Source organism: Cornus florida, unplaced genomic scaffold, assembly GCF_030987335.1.
Source record: "Cornus florida cultivar Cherokee Brave unplaced genomic scaffold, ASM3098733v1 CherokeeBrave_3.0.0_Hap2_Chr03, whole genome shotgun sequence".
NCBI lineage: Eukaryota > Viridiplantae > Streptophyta > Magnoliopsida > Cornales > Cornaceae > Cornus > Cornus florida.
This window is the reverse complement of record NW_026775573.1, coordinates 36012186-36034399: the sequence shown is the minus strand read 5'-3', so window position 1 is coordinate 36034399 and position 22214 is coordinate 36012186. Positions and strand designations below refer to the sequence as shown.

The 22214-nt window shown below is 36.3% G+C and overlaps 2 protein-coding genes across 2 annotated transcripts; both read left to right on the top strand.

Annotated features, from left to right (window-relative positions):
• Window positions 1–3279: 3279 nt before the first annotated feature.
• LOC132300270 (pentatricopeptide repeat-containing protein At5g09450, mitochondrial) lies at window positions 3280–8245 on the top strand. The gene is made up of 3 exons (XM_059797288.1): window positions 3280–3364; window positions 3483–3777; window positions 6893–8245. The coding sequence occupies exons 1-3, from the start codon at window positions 3330–3332 to the stop codon at window positions 7781–7783; spliced, it is 1221 nt and encodes a 406-aa protein (XP_059653271.1). The 5' UTR covers window positions 3280–3329; the 3' UTR covers window positions 7784–8245.
• A 7283-nt stretch (window positions 8246–15528) lies between these two features.
• LOC132301440 (uncharacterized) lies at window positions 15529–17983 on the top strand. Its single transcript, XM_059798690.1, has 2 exons — window positions 15529–16362; window positions 17585–17983. Exons 1-2 carry the CDS (start codon window positions 15529–15531, stop codon window positions 17981–17983), a joined length of 1233 nt encoding a protein of 410 aa, XP_059654673.1.
• The last annotated feature ends 4231 nt before the right edge of the window (window positions 17984–22214 follow it).

Below are 22214 nucleotides of genomic sequence, written 5' to 3'. Positions count from 1 at the left end.
AAGAAAGAGATGAGAGAAAAAATAAGGGACAGAGAGATAGGAAGATAGAGGGAAAAAAGATATAGAAGTATTATGTGTGGTGGATTAGGATCGAATACCCATTCTTAATCCACTAATATTGCGTTTGGTGTGCATGAATGGAATGGAATGCAATTGAGAATGGAATGAGATTGGGAATGGAATGGAATGACCATTCTCATTTTATTGTTTGGTTGTAAATATGAAATGTGTAACTATGAAAAGATAATAACCATTCTAGTGTTTGGTTGGACCAATTTAAAATTTAGAATGAAATAAATTTCAAATTAAGTTCTCCAAAATATCCCCTTAGTAACAAACAAATTAAATTAACAAAATGACATTCTTTTATAATTTTTTAAAATAAATGGTGATAGTGGCGATGGTGGTGGAGGTAGAAAGCGGTAGTGGTGTTGGAAGGCGACAGTGGTGGCAATAGGGAAGGTGGCAGCGGCAGTGTTGGTGGAAAGTGGCAGTGGTACTGGTGGAAGGCGGCGGCAGTAGTGTGGTGGTGGTGGAAGGTAGTGGAGTTGGCGGTGGTGGAAAGAAGTGGAGTAGTGACAGTGGTGGTGGAAGGCGGTAGCGGTGGTGGTGAAAGGTGGTAGCGGTGGTGGTGGTGGAAAGTGGTGGCGCTGGTGGAAGGTAGTGGTGCTGGTGATGGAAGACGATGACGGTGGTTGGAGGCGGTGGCGCTTGTGGTGGTGGAAGGTGGTGACGGTGGTTGAAGGCGGTGGCGCTTGTGGTGGTGGAAGGTGGTGACGGTGGTTGAAGGCGGTGGCGCTTGTGGTGGTGGAAGGTGGTGACGGTGGTTGAAGGCGGTGGCGCTTGTGGTGGTGGAAGGCGGTGGCCCTTGTGGTGGTGAAAAGTGGTGGTGGTGAAAAGCGATAACATTGGTGGTGATGGAAGGTGGTGGCAGTGGTGGAAGGCGATGGCACTGGTGGTGGTGGAAGGTGGTGGCGATGGTGGAAGGTGGCAGCGATGGTGGAAGGTGGAAGGTGGTAGTGCAAGTGAAAGACAATGGTGGTGATGGTGGCGGTGGAATGCAGTAGCGGTGGTTAAAGGCGGTGGCGGTGCCGGTGGAAGGCAGTAGCGGTGGTTAAAGGCGATGGCGGTGGCGGTGGTGATGGTGGAAGGTGGTGGCAGCGGAGAAAGGCTGTTGCAGTGGTGGTTGTGGTGAAGGCTGTGGCAATAGTGGTGGTAGAAGGTGGTGGCGGTGGTGAAAGGCGATAGCGATGGCAGTGGTGGTGGTAGTGGTTGCAGTAAAGGAAGATGGTGTAGATGGTGAAAGGCGGTGGCAGTGGTGGTGGTGGAAAGCGGTGGGCGATGATGAAAGTCAGTGGCGGTTGTGATGGTAGAAAGCGGTAGTAGTGGTGGAAGTTGGTGGTGGTGAAAAGCGAAGGTGGTTGTGGTAGAGGTAGTGGTGGTTTTTGGACTTAGAATATGAAGGTTTTTTGGGAAGTTAATTTTTTTAAAAAAATTACTTGGGAATGGAATGGTCATTCAATAGGTTTAGTTATGGAATGGGTTTTCATTCTCATGAATGGATTCTCATTCCAATGGAATGGTTATTTCTACTTTAAATTGCATACCAAACAAAGGAATGATTGGAATGGGCATTTCATTCCAACCTTGCACCCCAAATATAGCATAAATATATTACTCATTAACTATTAATTCATTAATAATCTGTTCAATTAATCTAGTCATTCAAAAATTAATAATTATTAATTAGGTTGAGAGAGTTTTTGAATTTGAGTATATTTTGTCACCCTAATATAAATAGAGTAGTGATACTCACACCGAACACTTGCAGTGAATTTTCTAACAGAATAATTTTTAAGGCAAACTGCAAATAACCCCCCTCGACTTTCACCTCCTCACAAAAAACCCCATTTATCAATTGTTTTAGCAAGAACACCCCCCCCCCCCCCCCCAATTATCATGAGGGGGTATACTAACTGACATCCGTCCAAGTAATTTTTTAGGTAATTTTTTTTTACCAAATTACCCCTAAATGTTCATTGTTGAAGAAATAGCCAAAGCCCGTCTCCACCGGCCGCTCTTTCCACGAACCAGCCTGTCCTCACCACCGTCCGACCTCACCATTCCGAGCAATGCCACAAGTTCATCGCCGCAGTCAGCAGACTTTTCCTTGCTCGCCGGTGCAGCACCGCAAGCATTGTCGATTCAGTTCTAAGCTTGCCAGTTGTTCTTTTCACTGTCGAGCTCCTTTTTGCTTGCCGTTGGCCACCTAATCATTTCAGCAGAGCCTTCCACAGCAGCGCTCGTCACCGCTGCAGCCAAGCTCTCCACCATCCGGTCCGCAACTCACTGCCCGTACATCGCCAAAGTTCTACCCTACTGTCGCCGTGCTATACCTCGCGTCCATGATTGATGCCCCGCCGGATCCTGAACCATTGTACTTGAAGAAGTTGATGCCCAGAATGGCATCACTCGCTGCCACATCAAACCCCAGAAACTCACCATGAAGGCCGACGCCTGGTCTTGTGGGGTTCTCTCACTCCTTAATCTTGAGGGTCAGTTGACTGACTTCTCTGTGCCCTCACCCTTTGTCTCGGTTGCGCCGCTGCTTCTCTCGGTCTCTCTGACCCTAAATAAATCCTCCATGACAACTACCTAACTGGAGGAACAGAGGAAGAAATAGCCGAAGCTCCACCCATTTTCCGGCGATCTCTTCTCTTACTGTAGCCCCGGGGTAATTTCTTTTCTTTCACTTCAATTGTGAGATTTCTTTGTCACCGGGACCTGGTTTGGAGGACTGAAAAACAATGAACATGGGTGGAGCATTGAGGGGTTCTTTGGTAAAAAAAAAATGCCTAAAAAATTACTTGGATGGATGTCAGTTAGAATACACCCCTTATGATAGTTAAGGGGTTTTTTTTGCTAGGAGGTGAAGGTCAAGGGGGTTGTTTGCAGTTCACCCTAATTTTTAATTGACTATTTATACTAAATACAACTAAGTGGAGGACTCCACTTTCTTATTTGTGGCATAATTGACCCTTTAAAAGACTAATTCTAACAATTAAATGCAAGAATCATTATGCTTTCCCTTATTTTTCTTTCCTAATTATTGAAAGTTGAAACATAATTCAACACATCTTTCCCTATTCCCTCCTCTTCTACTTATTTAAATGCACAATAAAATTTCATATTCCCAAATTTTATTTTACTTTTTAAAATATCATAAGAGTTAATGGGTCAGGAAAAAAAAAAAATAGGAGCATTTTATTTTGTAATGATATTTTAAAGCCAAAACGAAATGAAATCAGGTCAAAACGAACACGGTTACAATGGCCGCTCGCTCCTTCTTCCTCATTCTCACTCGGTATGCTCATCAAACTCTCTCTCTATATATACATATTTGTTTGTTCTCTCTCTCTAGATTCTTTCTCTATACTTCATTAACAAACTCAATTAGGTCTCTTTCTTTCTGTAAAACCCAGAAATCGCAGAAGCCAAAGGAGGACTCAATTGAGATCTCTCTCGTCATCTTTCGCTTCAAGAAGCGAAATTGTCCACGAAGTGTCGTCTCGGAGTTCACAGGAGGAAGAGGAAAATGAGGATGGTGGTGAAAAGGATGATCTGAAGAGCCGAATATTCAGCCTCAGACTTCCCAAGCGTAGCGCCACAAACGTCCTTCAGAAATGGGTCTCCGAAGGCCACCCAATTGCCGTCGACGACCTCCGACACATCTCTAAACAGCTCAGAAAGTCTCAGCGCTACAAGCACGCCCTCGAGGTCTCATCTCTCCCCACCCTCTCTCTCTATATAGATATATTTTATCATGTGTTGTTTGGTTGTCGAGAAATTGAAGTAAAATTTATTTTTTGTTTTTGGCCCTCCAATAATACTGGGTTGCGTTATAAACTTGAACTTATGCTGTTTTGGAACCTGGTTTTTTTTTTTTTTTTTGTTTCTTTCTAGCTCTTATCAATTTTTATCATCTGCCGTTTGGCTGCCAAGAAAATGAAGGAGATGTTATATTTCTTTTGGCTCTCCAAATAAAAGGAAAAAAAATCTTTCATTTTGAGAATTTGGATTTGATTTGATATATATATATATATATATACATATTATTTTTTTTGATAAGTAAAATTTGATATATATATATATATATATCAAATAAGCAAGCTTTTCATTAATAGAGAGCCAACTAGTATAAGGAATTCAAGGGGCATTTGAGAATGGATGTTAAATCCACTGATTTTTAAAATCTCTTGTTTGGGTGATGATGATTTGTGGAAATGGCTCAAATCCATTATTTGGGTTATCTATGTATGATGGATTTGAACCCCAAATACTAACATTTTAGAGGAAGCCTTAATAGGATATCCACCAGTTCACGATAGTGTTGTTGTTTACTATTGAATATGAATGCTATTATTATGTACATGTTGAACTTGTTCGATAATAAAATTATATAGAAGTTAGTTTGTTACATCATAGAAGAGAACATTTACAAAATCAGGACTAAATTGTCTCTGCATCATAAAAGAGAACACAACTCTCAAGTTGGAAAGGGTAAGCTATTTCTATTTGTAATTTTCTTCTTTGATAAGTTAAGCTATCTATATTCATTTAAAAAATGAAAAATTAAAATGCATTTGTTGTTAATCTGTTTTGTTTATGTTCTATTTATGTTTTTAGATATAAATTTGATAATTTTGGTCAGTGTATAATGTTTATAACTTTGTGTTCATAATTCAGTAATTCATATAGTTAGTAGCACTAGCATCTGAGTTAGTAATAATTATTTATTTAAATGAATATAGAAATGTGTTATTTATTTATTGTCCAGAAGTTTGTTATATTAGTGTTACTCATGATTCAATCTCGTAAGTTATCTTCAAAACTTGATGGAAAAAGAAAATTTAGAAATGTGTTATGAATACATTAGACTGAACTCAATAATTTTAATAATTATAATTAATTTAAGGACATGGTGTTTGAATTGGAAAGGTAGATTACTGAATTTTGCCAAAGTGAAGAATTGCAAGCACCTGCATTCAGAACTAGCTTAATTTGTGCACGCCATATATATGTGTGTGCGCGCGTGCATGTGTGCATGTGCAGGTTTAGTGAGGAAGTGGTAGGGGTGGCAACTGCCATGACACATTAACACGATTCAAACATGACATGAGATAAGTGGATTTGGGTTTGGGTTGTTATCGTGTTGCCTTGAATTGACACGCTAGTCAAATGTGGTGTGATTGTGTTCTACTATCCAATCAATTTATAACTTGATTAGACCCAATTAATTAAACGTGTTGTATCCTTGTTAGAAATGACTGGTTTAATTAAACATGTCGAGTTCGTGTTAGAAATGACCCTAATAATATGATATCTTAATTAAATGTGTCTTGTCGTGTCGTATCAGGTCTTGACCCATTTATTAAGCAGGTTACGTGGGCTACATCCTGTAACCCGTTTAATATTTGTGTCGTGTTCGTGTCCACCTCGACATGAATAATAATCTTGTTGTGTTCGTGTTGACCCATATATAACAGGATATCCATGTCGACATGGAGACACAATTGGTACTCCTAGGAAATGGTAACGAAAAGTTAAACAAATAGGAAAATGATTTTAATATATTTCTCTATTGCCTAAACAAAACTGAAAATTAATAATTTCTCAATTCAAGTCATGAAAAAGAAAGGAAAATTAAATGTAAAAGTGTCTTTACGCATTGTTGGTCCCCATTATTCAGGGGTGTTGGAAGGGCGGATTGTGTAGGCATGATTTGCACAGAGTGGTAGCCCTTTTCACTTTTCCTTTGTCATATTTCTTCTTCTGGGTTTTTTTATTATTTTATATTTTAATTATTATTATTTTTTCGGTTAGAATATGGAAAAATGATTTTCCTTATATTGTTTCTTTTATTATTCACTAAATTAGTGAACTAAACATTACCTGAAGTCCAATCAGTGATATGTTGTGGACCTGTTTGAGCTTTCTCTTCTTCCAGCAAGGTTCTTCCCAGAATCGTCTTGAAGTGATCATTCAATATCAAATGTTATTTATTGAATTTGGTTGAATATGCTACAACATAAAATTCGCTATTTTAAGAAAAAGAATAGAAATTTGGGGCTCATACCTTCTATCCAATTTGCTAGACGGGTATAGTTTGTTTTAAAGATTCTTTGGAGTGGAGAGGTTTCTCCTTCTCTCCCTGAACCCTTCATTCCAAGACATGCACATGCACATGCACAAAGAGAGTGATCCTACCTTTTATCCCTGAACGTTTCGGCCTCTTATTTCCTCTCTCAAAATCAGAGGAATGATCAAAGTTGTACAGGTATGTTCCCTCAATCATTCTTTTTATTCTCCATAACACTTTTGCTCAAATTAAATAGAGCCAAATCCGTGGTGCAAAAAACATAAAAAATCAGAACTGTTTATTACTTATCCCAAGTATTAATTCAAGTCGAATAAGACCGACCATTTAATTGTTATTGATGTTTGAGGTCACACCATCATGTGCAAACATGATCTCTTCCCCCAGCCCCACCAAAAATAAAGAGCAAATATAGAAAGGACAAGTTTAATAAGAAGATAATTTTTGAGCTATTTATATTTGTTTGTCTGAATATTTAAAATTTACAAAAGACCTTGATTAAAAATGCTAGACCATCTGATCACATTGTTATGCAGGAATTGCTTGATTATTTGATTATTCATAATGATTTATTTAATTCTCAGCAATCAAGTGAAGCATTAGTTTGGAATCAAAGTTTTTCAAGCTCTCTCGGGGGGGGGGGGGGGGGGGGGGGGGGGGTGGGGTCATGTATTATCTTTTGTTGTACATGTTGATTGGAACAGTGACACTGTTATGTATCTGGTCTACTTGCAGATATCAGAGTGGATGGTTGCTCATGGAGAGTCTCAGATGTCAGACACTGACTATGCATGCCGGATCGATTTGATGACAAAAGTTTTTGGTATTGATGCTGCTGAACGTTACTTTGACGGACTACCTCTTGGTGCAAAAACTAGTGAAACCTACACTGCTCTCATCCACTGTTATGCTGGAGCAAAACTGGTTGAAAAGGCAGAGGAACTCTATGAGAGAGCAAAGGGATCAAACCTGCCTTTGAGTGCCCTTACATACAATGAAATAATGACCTTGTACATGTCAGTTGGGCAGGTGGAGAAGGTTTCTTTTGTTGTTGAAGAACTGAAACGCCAGAAGGTTGCACCAGACTTATTTACCTACAATCTCTGGATAAGTTCATGTGCTGCAACTCTGGACATTGATGGAGCTAGAAGGATTCTTGATGAAATGAGTTGCGACTCTGGTTCTAATGAAGATTGGATAAGGTACATGAACCTTGCCAACGTATATCTTACGTCTGGTCATCTTGTAAATTCAGAGTCCAACTCTCTGGTTGAAAGTGAAAAGGGTATTACACAACGAGAATGGATAACCTATGACTTTCTAATTATTCTGTACGCTGGTTTGGGAAACAAAGACAAACTTGATCAAATTTGGAAATCATTGAGAATGACCAAACAGAAAATGACAAGTAGAAATTATATATGTATCCTTTCTTCATATCTGATGCTTGGGCATATAAAGGAGGTAGGAGAAGTTATTGACCAATGGAAGCAATCCACCACCACAGATTTTGATCACTCCATCTGTAATAGGATTTTAAAAGCATTTGCAGATACTGGGTTGACAGAAACAGCCGAAACTTTTCATATACTTCTGACAGAGAAGGGCTATGATACCATTGACTAGTCGAAGTAAGAGCATGCTTGAGTTTCAGGTGGTTTGAGAACAATGCCCATGAGAGCAATATTATGGTGCTTGGACGATAGGGAGAGAATAAATGTGCTTGTAATATTAGCAATAAATCTCAAAACTTGATTGCAGTTTCCAAACAGTATCAGGTAAGTCTTGCTGCTCTTTGCTTTTTTTTTTTTTTTTTCTCCATGTCCTTGGAATGCGGAATTCATGACCTAAAATTTTGATTGATGGCTTCCTTGTTGCCTTCCCTGTTCAGTCTATTGCTCTGGTTATTTCAGTAGCTAATGAACTGTTACTCTTAGTGTAAAAAATGATGTAACTTTTCTCATTGGCATTCAAAATTTGTTGAATTACATAATGCCTACAAGACAGGAGTGAGGCCAATTTGTAATGTTAATCTTGATAAAGGATGGAAATCCCTACCTTTCAAAAATTATTGTATTTGCTTCTCTATATCCATATGAATTTGACTTCTCGTGTCCCCCCTTTAGGAATCACTCCAAAGCTGTTAATGTTTCCCGCAACTAGATAGTGTGACCAAAGAGGTGGTTATTTTGTGTGTATACGGAAGGTATGTACTGTGATTCTGCAGATGAAATTTGTAGAAATCACGAGTGACAATGCAGTTGGTTGTATTGTAATTTCTTAATGTACAAATTATTTATTGTACTGCATCTTTATAATCAGTGATAAAGTTTTGACATGTCCAATAATGGACCAACAATTGCTTTAGACACCATCTAAACAACACTAAGCTTGGTAGGGCCACTGTTAGTGAAAAATTGGGAGATATAAGGGGTTATTCGTTCAGTTTCCTGAAACAGTGTTTTATTCTAACAGAAAATGGAAAAGAGTTTAAAAAGTCATTTGGTTGACTTGGGTTGTGCGGCTCTCTCACAAACAGTTGAAAGAATTTCTTGATTTAAGAACATTTTCTTTCTTTCTTTCTTTTCTTTTCTTTACATTGATAGCAAGCCCACTTGGCTTGTGCGACTGTCACCAGCGAGTTGTGTGACCATAACTTTTTGTGGGTCCCAGTTTTCCTTTGTGTGAGAGTTGGTACGAGCCAATTCCCCTTGTATAATTTATTTATTTTGTTCACTTGAAAACTGTCTTTTGTCCTTGGATTTTTTTATTATTTATTTATTTTGTTCTTTGAAAAATGAAAACTAAATCAAACATACACCAAGGGTTTTGAAAGTATGACCCAACATCTTCCCTGAACATCTTTTAAAGTGGCTGACTTTACTTGAATGATCAAAAACATACTCAAGTCCTGAATAAATTTTGAGTTTGGAGTCACTTGAGCTGATTCATTTCCTCTTAACCTTTTGAATACAATATTTTCGTATTAATGAATTAAAGATGAAGTTTTGATCTTGAAATGATCGACAAGCTCAAACAGGACAAATTTGAACGAACAGAATTCTTGTGTGGAATGATGCAACGGTCATGCACTTTCCTTTACTCATAGAGCCTTCTCTAATATAGAAAAACCGTCCATTTTCCATCAAATGATCTGTCATAGACCTCTTTGCATCTAGCACTTGCTCTAACCTTGCAATATTGTGTTATTCATGTATGCATATTTGGATTACAACATTAACCTAATCAAAATGATATTGAAGGATGTAGATAAACCTTCATCATCACACTTGGGATACATAATGTGATCCTTTTGGTTCAGAAATTCAGGTCATGACCTCTTGAACCACTGCTATTGATCTTGTCATATTATTTATTTTTATCAGAAATTTTGAATTACTGTTGAATACTTGCACAAATCCACACAGATGGGTTCATAAAATCTTGGAAATTTACATATAATGTCCCTTGACTATATATGTACCCAAATATTGCAAGTACTGGTTTTTATTTTATTTATTTATTTTTGCCTCTCTCAACGAGGTCATACCATATGGGGTAATGCCCCTTGGTAGATGGTAAGTGCATGATGCCTACCTCATAGGGTTTGCCACCTTCATACTATGCACTGTAACTACAGTCTCTATGTCTGTGCACGTGCACACACTTGCAACACGCACGCATAAAAGGGTAAACCCAGCGCATGACGCTCTCGCCATTGCGGTCTGGGGAGACTACATCTAGTTGATTCTGACATTTTCCTTAGTCACAAAAAAAATAAAAAAAATTAAAAAAAAATAAAAGCAGCTCATCTCAACTCTCTTTTATTTGGTCCATTGCATGAAAACCCATCACTTTTCTTGTTTTGTATTGGATCATAATTGAATTAATTCACATGTTTCCATGCCTCCTTATTATCATTACATTAATTTTGTTAAATCTCTTTTTATTTACACTATGGGATCAACGGGCCTAGTGCTACTTAAAATGGGGAATATTATTGAACTTTGGGATCTGAGTGCTTTGTTTTAAGAACGCATAGCTTTTCCTGGATTTGAAGAAATGCTGTATGGGATACCAAAGCAATACTAATATAGAAATCTGTACAAGTAATATAAGTAGCTTAAGCTTTCAGCTAGCTTTCCTTTTCTTTGTTTTCTCACTGTGTGGTGCATCTGTTCCTCCAAAATTTAATAGCCCTAATTTACCCATCTGCTTGACATTTCACACTATAGCAGGACTTTTTCATTTCTACCACTAATCAATAATTGAATTTGATGTCGAGGTTGAAGTAGGGTGGGGCCCACACTCCCCCTCTCTTTTTCGGCTGTTCAGACTTCGGACGACAAATATTATTTTTGTGACCATCAGAGTGTGTTATATTAGTGCAATTTATCAATTGTTTTGCATGTCCCTAGTTCTTCATTCAATGTCAGGCATTGCATGCATTCTCATAGGCCTCATCACCCCATATATTCTTTAATATCTCTAGTGTTAGTAAGTTTTTCTCAAATGCGAACTGCTTTATTTTTTTAATATATATATATATATATCTATAAATGTAATTTTATTTTCATCCTGCTTGACAAGTTACTTGTGGAAATATGTTCAGTTTGGTTAGTATGTGGCTGAGCTTTTTGAGTTCTTATACATCTTGCCGGCAACAAAATACCCAAGTCACCAGAGAAACGTGTTTTTCCGGTTCTACGGTTATTAGGTCTCTCCTTTGTGTTCTTGTAATATTGTTCTTGCTGGGGGATGTGTCTATCTGGATGGTATGTACTGTAATTCTGCAGATGAAATTTGTGGAAATGATGAGTGACAATGCTGTTGGTTGTGCTGTAATTTCCTAATGCTGTTGGATTCACTTTAGCTGAATATTCCCTATCCTTGAACCAATGCAGTAACTTAGGAAGAAGATGAAAGGCTTATTTGAACAATATATTTTTTTATCAAATTCAAACATGATATATATTTGAGTACGCAAATTCTAACCATGCAATGTTATTATTCTTGGATTATAACATTAACCTAATCAGAATGGCATTGAAGGATGTAGATAAGCCTTGATCATCACTCTTGGGATACATAATTTGATCCTTTTGGTTCAGAAATTCAGGTCTTGACCTCTCCTACAACTGCCATTGACCTTGTAATATATTGTATTTTTTATCGGAAATTTTGAATAACTGTATATATACTTTTACACATCTACATATATTGTGAGTATTGATTTTTTTTTTTTTTTTTTTTTTCTTCTTCTTCTTCTTCTTCTTCGAATGTTCAGGTAAACATACACTAGTTCACAATATTATCTCTAACAGTACTCGAACTCTCAACGAAGTCATATCATAGATGGTAAGAACTGGGCATTTTGAGGGTTTGCCATGTTTCAAACTATGCACTGTAACTAGTCTCTATACCAGCCTAGAGAATATATTTACGCCTACACATGCATACATGAAATCGTATCATTTTTTTTTTTTTTATTTTTTGCTTTGTACTGGATCATAATTCAGCTGGTAGAGCGCCAGCTAGTCTCCCTCAATTTGTCAATGACCCAAAAAAAAAAAAAATCCAAACAGGGGAGATCTAGGCTCCGTTTGTTTGGACATAAAATATTTTTCAGATAATATTTTTTTATTTTTTGGTGTTTGGTTGTCATAAAATATTTATAAAGAAAAAAAATATTAAAATTTAACAAAAGTAATTTATTCATAAATTTTTCGGCAAGTTATTTTATATGCCCCGTTTGATGGATTCGGCCTCAACCTCGACGTAGACTTTTGTGAAACACCTCCAAAATAAAAATAAAAGAATATTTTATCTGAAAAAAAAATTTCAGAACGAGTATTTTACGTCGAAACAAACATAGCCCTAGTGTTACTTAAATTTCGGGAATGGATCCGGAAATGTAAATCAAACTTTGGGATCTGAGTGCTGTGTTTGTGAAATGGATAGTTTTTTTTTTTTCTTTTTTTTTTTTTTTTTTTTTTTTTTTGGGAGTTGAAGGAAGCTGGATGAGTTCCCAAAGCAAACACTAAAATGTCTGCATACATAAACTAACTTAAGCTCTCAGCTAACATTGGTTTCCTTTCCTTTATTTTCTTACTATGTGGTTTATCCGCTCCTCAAAAATTTAGCTGCCCTTATTGCCCGGGCAGAGCTAGAAATTCAATGAAGGGGTAAAGTATAACAAAAAAAAAAAAAAATTTAAAATAATAATAATAAATAATTTAACGAACATTACAACAAATATAAATTCTTCAAATCGAAAGAAATAGATGGAAAATAAAAATTTTAGGGGAGGGAGGTGTTATATGATTTTTCATGTAAAAAAACAGCATTTGCCCCCTCGAGGCATGCATTGGTTCTTTCAACCACTCGAATTAACGAATACAAATAATTATAACAACATATCGGTCACAAATGACCTGTGTGACTCTATATATTATTTATGTGACCGTCATATCGTGTGATGGCAATATATATCATTTATCGATTCTTTGCATGCTCCACGAAAAAGAATCATAGAGGCAGTGTGTCACATGAAATGCTTACCCAAAATTTGAATTGGAAAAGTTTCACAAGCTTAAGCAGACTTAGGTTGGTTCACGTGAGACAACGGTTGTAATGGTGAAAGTTTGTGAGTGAATGCTGCGTGTGTGATCTCTCCTTAGGGTGAGGAAAACAAAAACTAATAATTCAGAAATGATACATTCTCTAAATTCGAAAGACGGTGAACATAAAACATAAGTATATATGAATAGAGTTTAAATTCTATCATATAACATCATGCAGTGAGACTTACATCTTCACCAACAATACTCAATCGACATAAATTTATTTATTTATTTATTTTCCTGAATATCCTTAAAATTCGAACGATTTATTATTTTTCTATAACTATTTTAGTATAATTAATATATATGCGTACATATATATATTAAAAAATTATAAATGAAAAGAGATAGCAACAATATTAAATATAAGGATATCTTTTTTAAATGTGACCATACAATAGTGTAAACATCATTTTTCTATAACTATTTTAGTATAATTAATATATATACATATACATATATATATATATATATATCAAAAAATTATAAATGAAAAGAGATAGAAACAATATTAAATATAAGGAATATTAACGGTTACACTATTGTATGGTCACATTTAAAAAAGATATTATGGAAGAAGTGAATTTTTTAATTTGTTTTATAAAATTTAGTCAACATCTGAATAAATGAGAAATTAATATATATATATATATATTAAAATAAAGCAATTTATTGAAAAGAAAAGACAATAAATTAATAGTTAATATGTGCAATTTTTTCTTCATTCTTATAAAATAAGAAGCTATATTCACACTACAGAAAAAATTAATATGTTTGATTCAACTCTTTATTTTTCACCTATTTTGCAAGGAATTAACTCCTGAAATTGCATGCATAGTAATATTGGTGTATAAAAAAAGGAATGCTTACCCTAATTAAAATTCTCTCTCTCTCTCTCTCTCTCTCTTTCCCTTCCGTTTCGAGTTAATGCGAGAAGCAAGCAGCTTTCACGTGCCCACACGCCTAAGAAGATGCATATCTATATATATATATAGAGAGAGGATTGAAACACTTGTCCAGTGAAGTGAATTAGCTCCTTTTTTAATTAGTTAATCAATTCCATCATAGAATTCAGAGCATGAAAATGGGGAGCCTTTTTCACTCCTTCACTCAACACTTTCTCAGCTTAAAGAAAAACTAAAAGAAAAAAGAAAGCTATCCTCCCGATACTGTCGTAAACATATATATAATATGAAGATAAATGATAGTAGTCCATAATACGCCCGCGCGCGCACACACATATATATAATATACTCCAATGGCTTGATTTATTTTTCCAAATTATGATACAAATTGTGTTCGACTTTGATAATAGTGCCCAACATGAACTTTTACTCAATATAATAATAACAATTAAGTTATTTTTCAATTATTTGAAACCACGTCAATATCATGTTTTCATTTGAGACTACTTAAGACCACATTCTCAGTCAATTCCTATGCTATCATATCTTTCTCATTAACTTTTGTTTTTCTTCTTCCCCTAATATTATTTATCTTCACATTACTATGTCATTTTTTCTAAATCTTCTTTGCATATGTTCAAACCATCTGCACTTATTTTTCTCATCGTATCCGACCAAAAACTTCCGGTCAAATATTAGATGAAAATATAATCTACTTTCTTTTATAGTGTTTTCTTAATGATTGTCACGTCTATCTATCGATCCTATATCTAAACCCTAGTTATAGGAACTTTTTAGAGATTTTTACATATAAATGGTGCTAATGGCCTATATTTATTATTTGATGGAGTCAAAGTCTCATAGTTTTGAAAAAATGGAGTTGAGGACATAGAGAAATATTGTTCACTCTCGTAGAGGGACAGCTTTTTGTGCACACAAATACTACTTTTTGTGCATCAGGTATCACTTTTGTTTTGGGCATAGAGGTACCACTTTTTGTGTATCAAATATTACTTTTTTTGTGTACCACAAAAAGTGGTACCTAATGACAAAAAATAGTACCTGCATGCATAAAAAGTGGTATCTATGTGCCTAAATGTGATACCTATATGAAGATAAATATGTTTTTTTCATGTCTTCATTTTTTCGAAATTATGAGACTTTAACTCTATCAAATAATAAATATGAACCATTAGTACCATTTAAATGTAATAATGGCAACTTTTTTGCATAAGTGGATATATCATCATCCTTATTTTTTAGGTATCAAACTTGTCATCAACTGGTCCATTACCAATATTTTTACTTGCCAAATTAATGTTTGGAGTCTGACCAAACTCATTTCATGTACACCTTGCCTACCTCAACTAGCCAACCAGCTAGCTTCACAATGGGCCATTACCCTTTTTTTCATTCTTTTTATTGTTCATTTTGTTCTCTTTCTTATCACCTTTCCTCTCACCTCAATTTATCTTTTGCCTTCACAAGTTTTTCAGAACTAGAATATTTGGACAACTCATATCCCCACTTCATCCAAACTCCTCTTAAAAGAAATCACACACACACACAACTAGAGACAACCACAAATTCCATGCCCACCAACAAATTTCACCATTCCAAACACCACCACCACGGTCACCACCACCAACGTCCCACAATGTCCTCTCTCTACTCCCCAAAACTCTCTCTCTACCTCCTCTTCACCTGTGCCACCCTCTTCATCCTGTACCAAATCCAATCCCTCCAAACCCCACCACCTTCATCTCCATGGACTTTAATGCACCAATGGGAAAGGGTCATCCTCAACAACAACAACATCACTTGCACCCATGACCTAAATTCCATGGCCTCGAAACTCCGCCGCGCTGTCACTTTCCTCCCCCTAAAAGACCTAAGATACACCCAAACAGCCCAACAAGGACACACATGGTTCATGAGCTCCATGTATGACAAGCAAGACCAAGAGGGTGAGGTCCAATACCAACACTTCCCATCGAAGTCCTCAAATGGTAGGTTACTTTGCATCAATGGGAGTGACACTCATGATGGTGCATGGAACTCCTATGCACTTGCATGGCCTGAATCACTACCCCACAATGCCACCCTCGTGAAGGGCCTCACTTTTGTGTCATATAATCACTATAACTATGATAATATATGGCATGGTTTGTCAGCTATGGTGCCCTTTGTGAGTTGGCATGTGAGGCATGGGTGCGCACTGCCCTCCCGGTGGATTTTATACCACTGGGGTGAGTTGAGGACTAAAATGAGCCCTTGGCTGAGAACCCTAACGGAGGCCACTTTTGGTGGGCCCCTCTACATTGAAGGGTTTGATCATGATAATCATGTTGGTGGCGGTGGTGGGCCCGTTTGTTTTGAGGAGGCAGTGGTGATGAGGCACAATGAGGGAGGGATGTCTAGGGAGAGGAGGGTGGAGGTGTATGATGTGATGAGGTGTAAGGCGAGGGCGTACTGTAACGTGAGCCTGGAGGGTAGGGATGCGGAGGTTAGTAACCGGGGTTTGCCGGTGATTGGGATGACCATGTTTATGAGGACTGGGGCTAGGTCATTCAGGAATGAGTCTGCTGTGGTTGGGATCTTTGAGAGGGAGTGTGGGAAGGTAGAAGGTTGCCGGTTAATGGTGGCTTACTCCAATAATCTCACCTTCTGTGAACAGGTTTGCATGTCAATTGTTTTTTATCTTCTTTTTTTTTAAAAAAATAATTCATTTATTAAAGAAGTGCATGTATAAATATGTAGCTAGGTTTATTTATATATACAGTATGTATTTATTTATGCATGAAAAGTAGGCGTGAGGGAGGTGATGTTGTGGATGGTTGTGGTGTTGCCACTATCTCTTGTTTCTTGGTTATTTTTTTTTATCCTAATTTGGAAGGAGTGATCCATCTAGATTCTAGACATGGTTTGTCAAGCACTAACTTGTTAGATTTCAATAATATATCTGTATGTGGAATACTAAATCTGGAGAAATTATTTATTGTCATTGTTGCAACGACGAACGGTTACAAATACTTCGTTAAAGTAAAGTAAACTTACAATAAAATTAAAAAGCTGATATATGTACTTTGATAGAATGTTTGTAGAAATTATTCATTGTCATGGTTACAACGATGACATGGTGTAAAGAACGGTTGCAAACACTTCACAAAGACAAAGTGAACTTACAATAGAATAAAAAAAATAATAATAATATATGGACTTTGATGAAATATTTATAATCATCGCTGTAACAAATAATTTCTCTTAAATCATAGTGACATAAAAGAAAATGGATCAACACTTACCATATAATCACATTATTGTATTTGTGTATGGTTTGACTAATTGACATACATGTAGTGTTCACTTATCATATAATCACATAATTATATATATATATATATATATTTTATTTTTTTTAGTTGGTATTCACACACACTTGTCTCTACTGAGATTTGAACTCCTGATCTCTTTTTGAAAGGTAAGAGATTGATACTACTAGGCTATTGACCCGTTGGTTAATTAGTATATATATGTTTGGTTTAATAAATTGACACCCACATAGAGTTCACTATTGAGCTCGAATTCTCATCCACAATAGAGAAGTTTATACCACCTCATTCAATGACTCAGAGTATGTACTTCTTTTATTAAAAAAAAAAAAAAAAACTCTTCAATTTATTTGGAATGCATTGCTTTAGATTATTTTTTAACATTTATATTACTTAACTAACTAGATGTGAATGCATTTCTTATACATGATTAGCTGTGTGGACAAAACAAATATGAATCAAATTTGGAAGTTTCTACACTAAATAGAACAAGTCTCATAATAGTTCTCACTACTAGCTATTTCCTAAAAGGAGAAACTGACATTGTTGCAAATTAATGGCACTCAGGTGAAGCTGATGAGTTTAACAGACATTTTGATATCACCACATGGGGCTCAATTGACCAACATGTTCTTTATGGACAGAAACAGCAGTGTTATGGAGTTCTTCCCAAAGGGTTGGTTGAAACTCGCTGGTGTGGGTCAGTTTGTCTACCACTGGATCGCTAGCTGGTCCGGGATGAGACACCAAGGCGCATGGCGTGACCCTAACGGTGACCACTGCCCCTACCTGGAAGATGATCGACGCTGCATGTCCATTTACAAAAGTGGTATGATTGGATACAACGAGACATTTTTCGCAGAGTGGGCAAGAAATGTGCTCAATGAGGTGAAGATGAGAAAAATGGAAGAAGCGTCAAGGAAGAGTACTAGTACTGATGCTTCTAATGGCTGTGCTTGTAGTTAGTTAAGCTGCTCTTGGTTAAACCTATTTTTTTTCTTGCTTAATTTGTAATTTTTTCTATGAAACAAAGAACATTATTCTCACTAGATGTTGCAGTTCAAAATAATCCCTCTTCATGTACAAGTTTCTCTAAGAAATGGAAAAGCAGTTCACAATAACACATGATGTTTTCAGGCCTTTTTTGGTGATTGAAGTGGAAAGTGGCTGTTTTTGGTTGGATAATTGGGCCACCATGCACTAGATTTCCCTTATCAATCCTCACTCAGGCAGGCCTCAACCAAGCTACCACAGTGGACAATTTCATTGTTGATTCAGCTTGGTCCTTCCCATTATCTATCACAGCAACAATACCTGAGTTACTACAACTGCAGCCTCCAGTTCCATCAAGGAGAGACAAGAAAAAGATGGATTGCATCCCCAACAAGAGTGTTTAATCTTGGACGCACAGCTGCTTTCCTTGCAGGACACTACCCCCATGTCCAATGGCACAATCTGGTCTGGTGTTCACCAATAATCCCTAGAATGAAGCTAAATCTATGGCTAGCTGTGCAAGATTGCCAACATTAGCTAGCAAATCAATGAGAAATTATCTCAATATCTTCCCTCTCTGTCAAACACATCCTGAGTCACGTGAACACCTCTTTTTTAAATGCACCTTTACCTCTCCAATTTGGCGATTTATGAAGGATAAATGCCAATTTTACTCAACAATCACAAATTGGGAGGAACTCATACAATGCATCAGTGAAAGATGGCAAAGTAACCAATGGGCTATTGGCCTAGCGGTATCAGCCTCTTACTTCTCAAATAGAGGTCAGGGGTTCAAGTCTCAGTATAGACATGTGTGTGTGAGTACTAACTAAAAAAAAAAAAGAAAAAAAAAAGATGGAAAGCAAAATCAGTGCCGAACCTGTTTAGGAAGATATGTTTCTCTGTTATAGTATACCACACTTGGGAAGAAAGGAACGAAAGAATATTCAAGAAGAAGAGTTCTTTTCAGGGGCAGTGCTTGCTCGAGTCTGCTCCACCATTACTGCAATTCTTAAGCTTGGCTTCCTTCAAGACTGTAACAAATCCAGAATGGAACATCTCCTCCTCGTGTTGTTGCCCTCCACCACGCCCTCCAGATTGAAGAAATGCCGGCAACCTCGCCGGAATCCATGTCCTAGAGCTCTCACCGGATTGATCGACTAATAACCTCCATTAAAGGCAGTTACATTCTGTTAATTCAGGTTTTTAGTTTTTGTTTAGTGTTAGGTTTGGAAGGTACAGGGCCTGGGCCTTTTGTTTTGCCCAAAATTGAGCTGTTTTCCCTAAGGGATGTTTGGCCAATTGGCCCACACTGTAATTACCTATATATATATATATATATATTTTCCGAACACTTTTAGATATGAGTGCTTGTATCAGCTGGACTATTGCCTATTTGATTGCCAGTGCTTTCATTACTGATTCATCCTAATCACTCCCTTCATCCCTGGATTAGCTAACATTTCTCCATCCATCCCATCCTCCCATGATGTTCCTATTTGGACTGCATCTACAACAGGCTTATAACCTCATACACCCTGAAGAGCACTCTTAATTTCCTACCCATCTCCTGTCGGTCCCCATTCTCTATTGTCACACTCTGCTTGGAATATTTCTATTTTCTAAACACAGGATCATTCTCGGCTTACCATACCCGAGGTATCCCAGTTGTTAGACTGTTTATCAGGTGGGCCTTACCACCATATTCAACGACTAAGAGAACCAGGTGCAATATACTCCGGAATATTTTAAATTTTTTTTCAAAATAAAAAATAAATTATCCACAATGGGCAGAGGTGACATCATCCACATCCACCCCAATCATTTGCTTCTTAAATGTCCTTAATTTGAAACTATATCCAACGTAATCCAACATAAGCCTCTTATTTGAAAATGATCCAAATAAGAGGGAAATGACATTTAAATTGGCTTAGAGAAAAGGACATATAAGAAGCAAATGATTGTGGTTCTCTGTACTTATGGACATTTAAAAGATTTTTTTTTTTTTCGCCTTTCAAGAAGCAAATGATTGTGGTTCACTGGTTCCCTGTATTATAAACAATTCCATATTTTTGTGGGGGGTGTGTCTAAAAAAAAGAGAAAGGAGTGTATGTTTAACTTTTAGAGTAAATTTCTGAAGCTATTTATTATTTTTTTTAACAAGTAATCAACTCTCTTTATTTGTCATATGGTTATGACTATTTACAATTAAAATCCTGGTGACATTGAGCAACTGGAGAGGTGGTGGGGGATTTGGTTTTTTTCTTGACTTTGTTTTTACATTTACAATCCAGAGATTTTTGTTAAATAAAAAAAAAAAAGGAGAAACAATGTATGATACTATTCCACCACACCCATCTATATAAGAATGTATGATACTATTCCACCACACCCATCTATATAAGAAATCATTAGACAATGGATTTCTAAACAATAATGGATTTCAAAAATTGAAAAAAAAAATTTCATATTTTTTTTACTAAACAAAATTAAACTATTTAAAAGACTAAGACTAACACTCGTAATCTAACACCTAATATAACACTATTGATTACAACAATAACTTGGACAACAAGTGAGAGCCTCTCATCTATTTATAGGCCGTCTTTATGATGAATGTTAGGATATATACTCTCTAAATTCTCCACCAAATATCTTAAATATTTAAACCAATACAAGAGTTTCTAATATTCTAAACTACTCCACATTTTTTTACAACACTAGGCACTTGTGTGGAACATTCTGCAAACCATCTCTCAAACACATGCCATGCAGTGTGTCTCGCCTGGGCTAAAGGCAGAACAGGTTTCACGGAATTTTTGAATTTCTCGGGTCATTTTAAATTTTAATAACCAATAAAATAAAATGTTAAATTATATAACTAAACATCTTTATATTCTTTATTATTTTGGTTCCTTAACAAAAAAATTGTTTTTTAATCTTTAAAATATTAAAGTAATCATGTCAAAATTAGGTGAATGCCAATGAATCCATGGTTGATGTTACTATAAGTAATTTAATTTTAACTTTATTTTACATATATATGTATAACCTTAAAAATATACTAAAAGTTATAAACTATTATATATTTCGGGTTCTTTAGGTTGCTTAGTTTTTCGGATTAGTAAAATCTTTGACCAGATCTCGTACAATGGATGTGCTTGTAGTTAGTTAAGTTGCTCTTGGTTAAAAATAATTTTTTTTGCTTAATTTGTAATTTTTTCTATGAAACAAAGAACATTATTTTCACTACAGATGTTGCAGTTCAAAACATGCAAATCCCTTTTCATGTACAAGTTTCTCTAAGAAATGGATATACAATTCACAATAACAAATGGTGTTGTCAGGACTATGTTGATGATTGTATGTACCTATTTTTTGAGTTGAGTTAAGATATAAAAATATCTGGAAAATACCACTAAAATAATGCGAGGATTGAATACATAAGAGTGGATTGAGGGAGAGAAAACCAGCCCAATCTAAGGACTGAGATGATGGTAGAGAAGACGAAGTTTGGAGTATTGTCAGAGCCCGAATTCCTTGTGTCTTATCCCTTTTGCCTTTGCCACCTCTTTATAGTCCTAGGTCATTCAGATTGTATATGTTGGGCCTCTGACTAAGATGAGTCAGGGCCCATGTTCCTTTATGGATCATGATCCCTAATCCTTATTCTTTCGGTTCTGTTACTAAGTGTACGTATTTCTTTAAATGACCCAAATAGAGAGTAATTATAAAGGTCTCTGTACTAACTCCAGCCTGTCTTTTGTCTTTATCCTCAAATTGGGTCATGCCTTAGCAAGACTTAGTTAATTTTCCATCCTCCATTCCAAAGTCCCTTCTGCATATTCCCACTGGCCTCGAAGAGTCCTACCGTTGCTCTTCATTTTCCGTAGAGTGGGCAAGAAATGTGCTCAATGAGGTGAAGATGAGAAAAATGGAAGAAGCCTCAACTGAGTATTAGTACTGATGCTTCTAATGGTTGTGCTTGTAGTTAGTTAAGCTACTCTTGGTTAAACCTTTTTTTTTATACCTAATTTGTAATTTTTTCTATGAAACAAAGAACATTATTCTCACTAGATGTTGCGGTTCAAAATAATCCCTTTTCACGTACAAGTTTCTCTAAGAAATGGAAAAACATGCAGTTCACAATAACACATGATGTTGTCAGGCCTTTGTTGATGATTAAAGTGGAAAATAGCTGTTC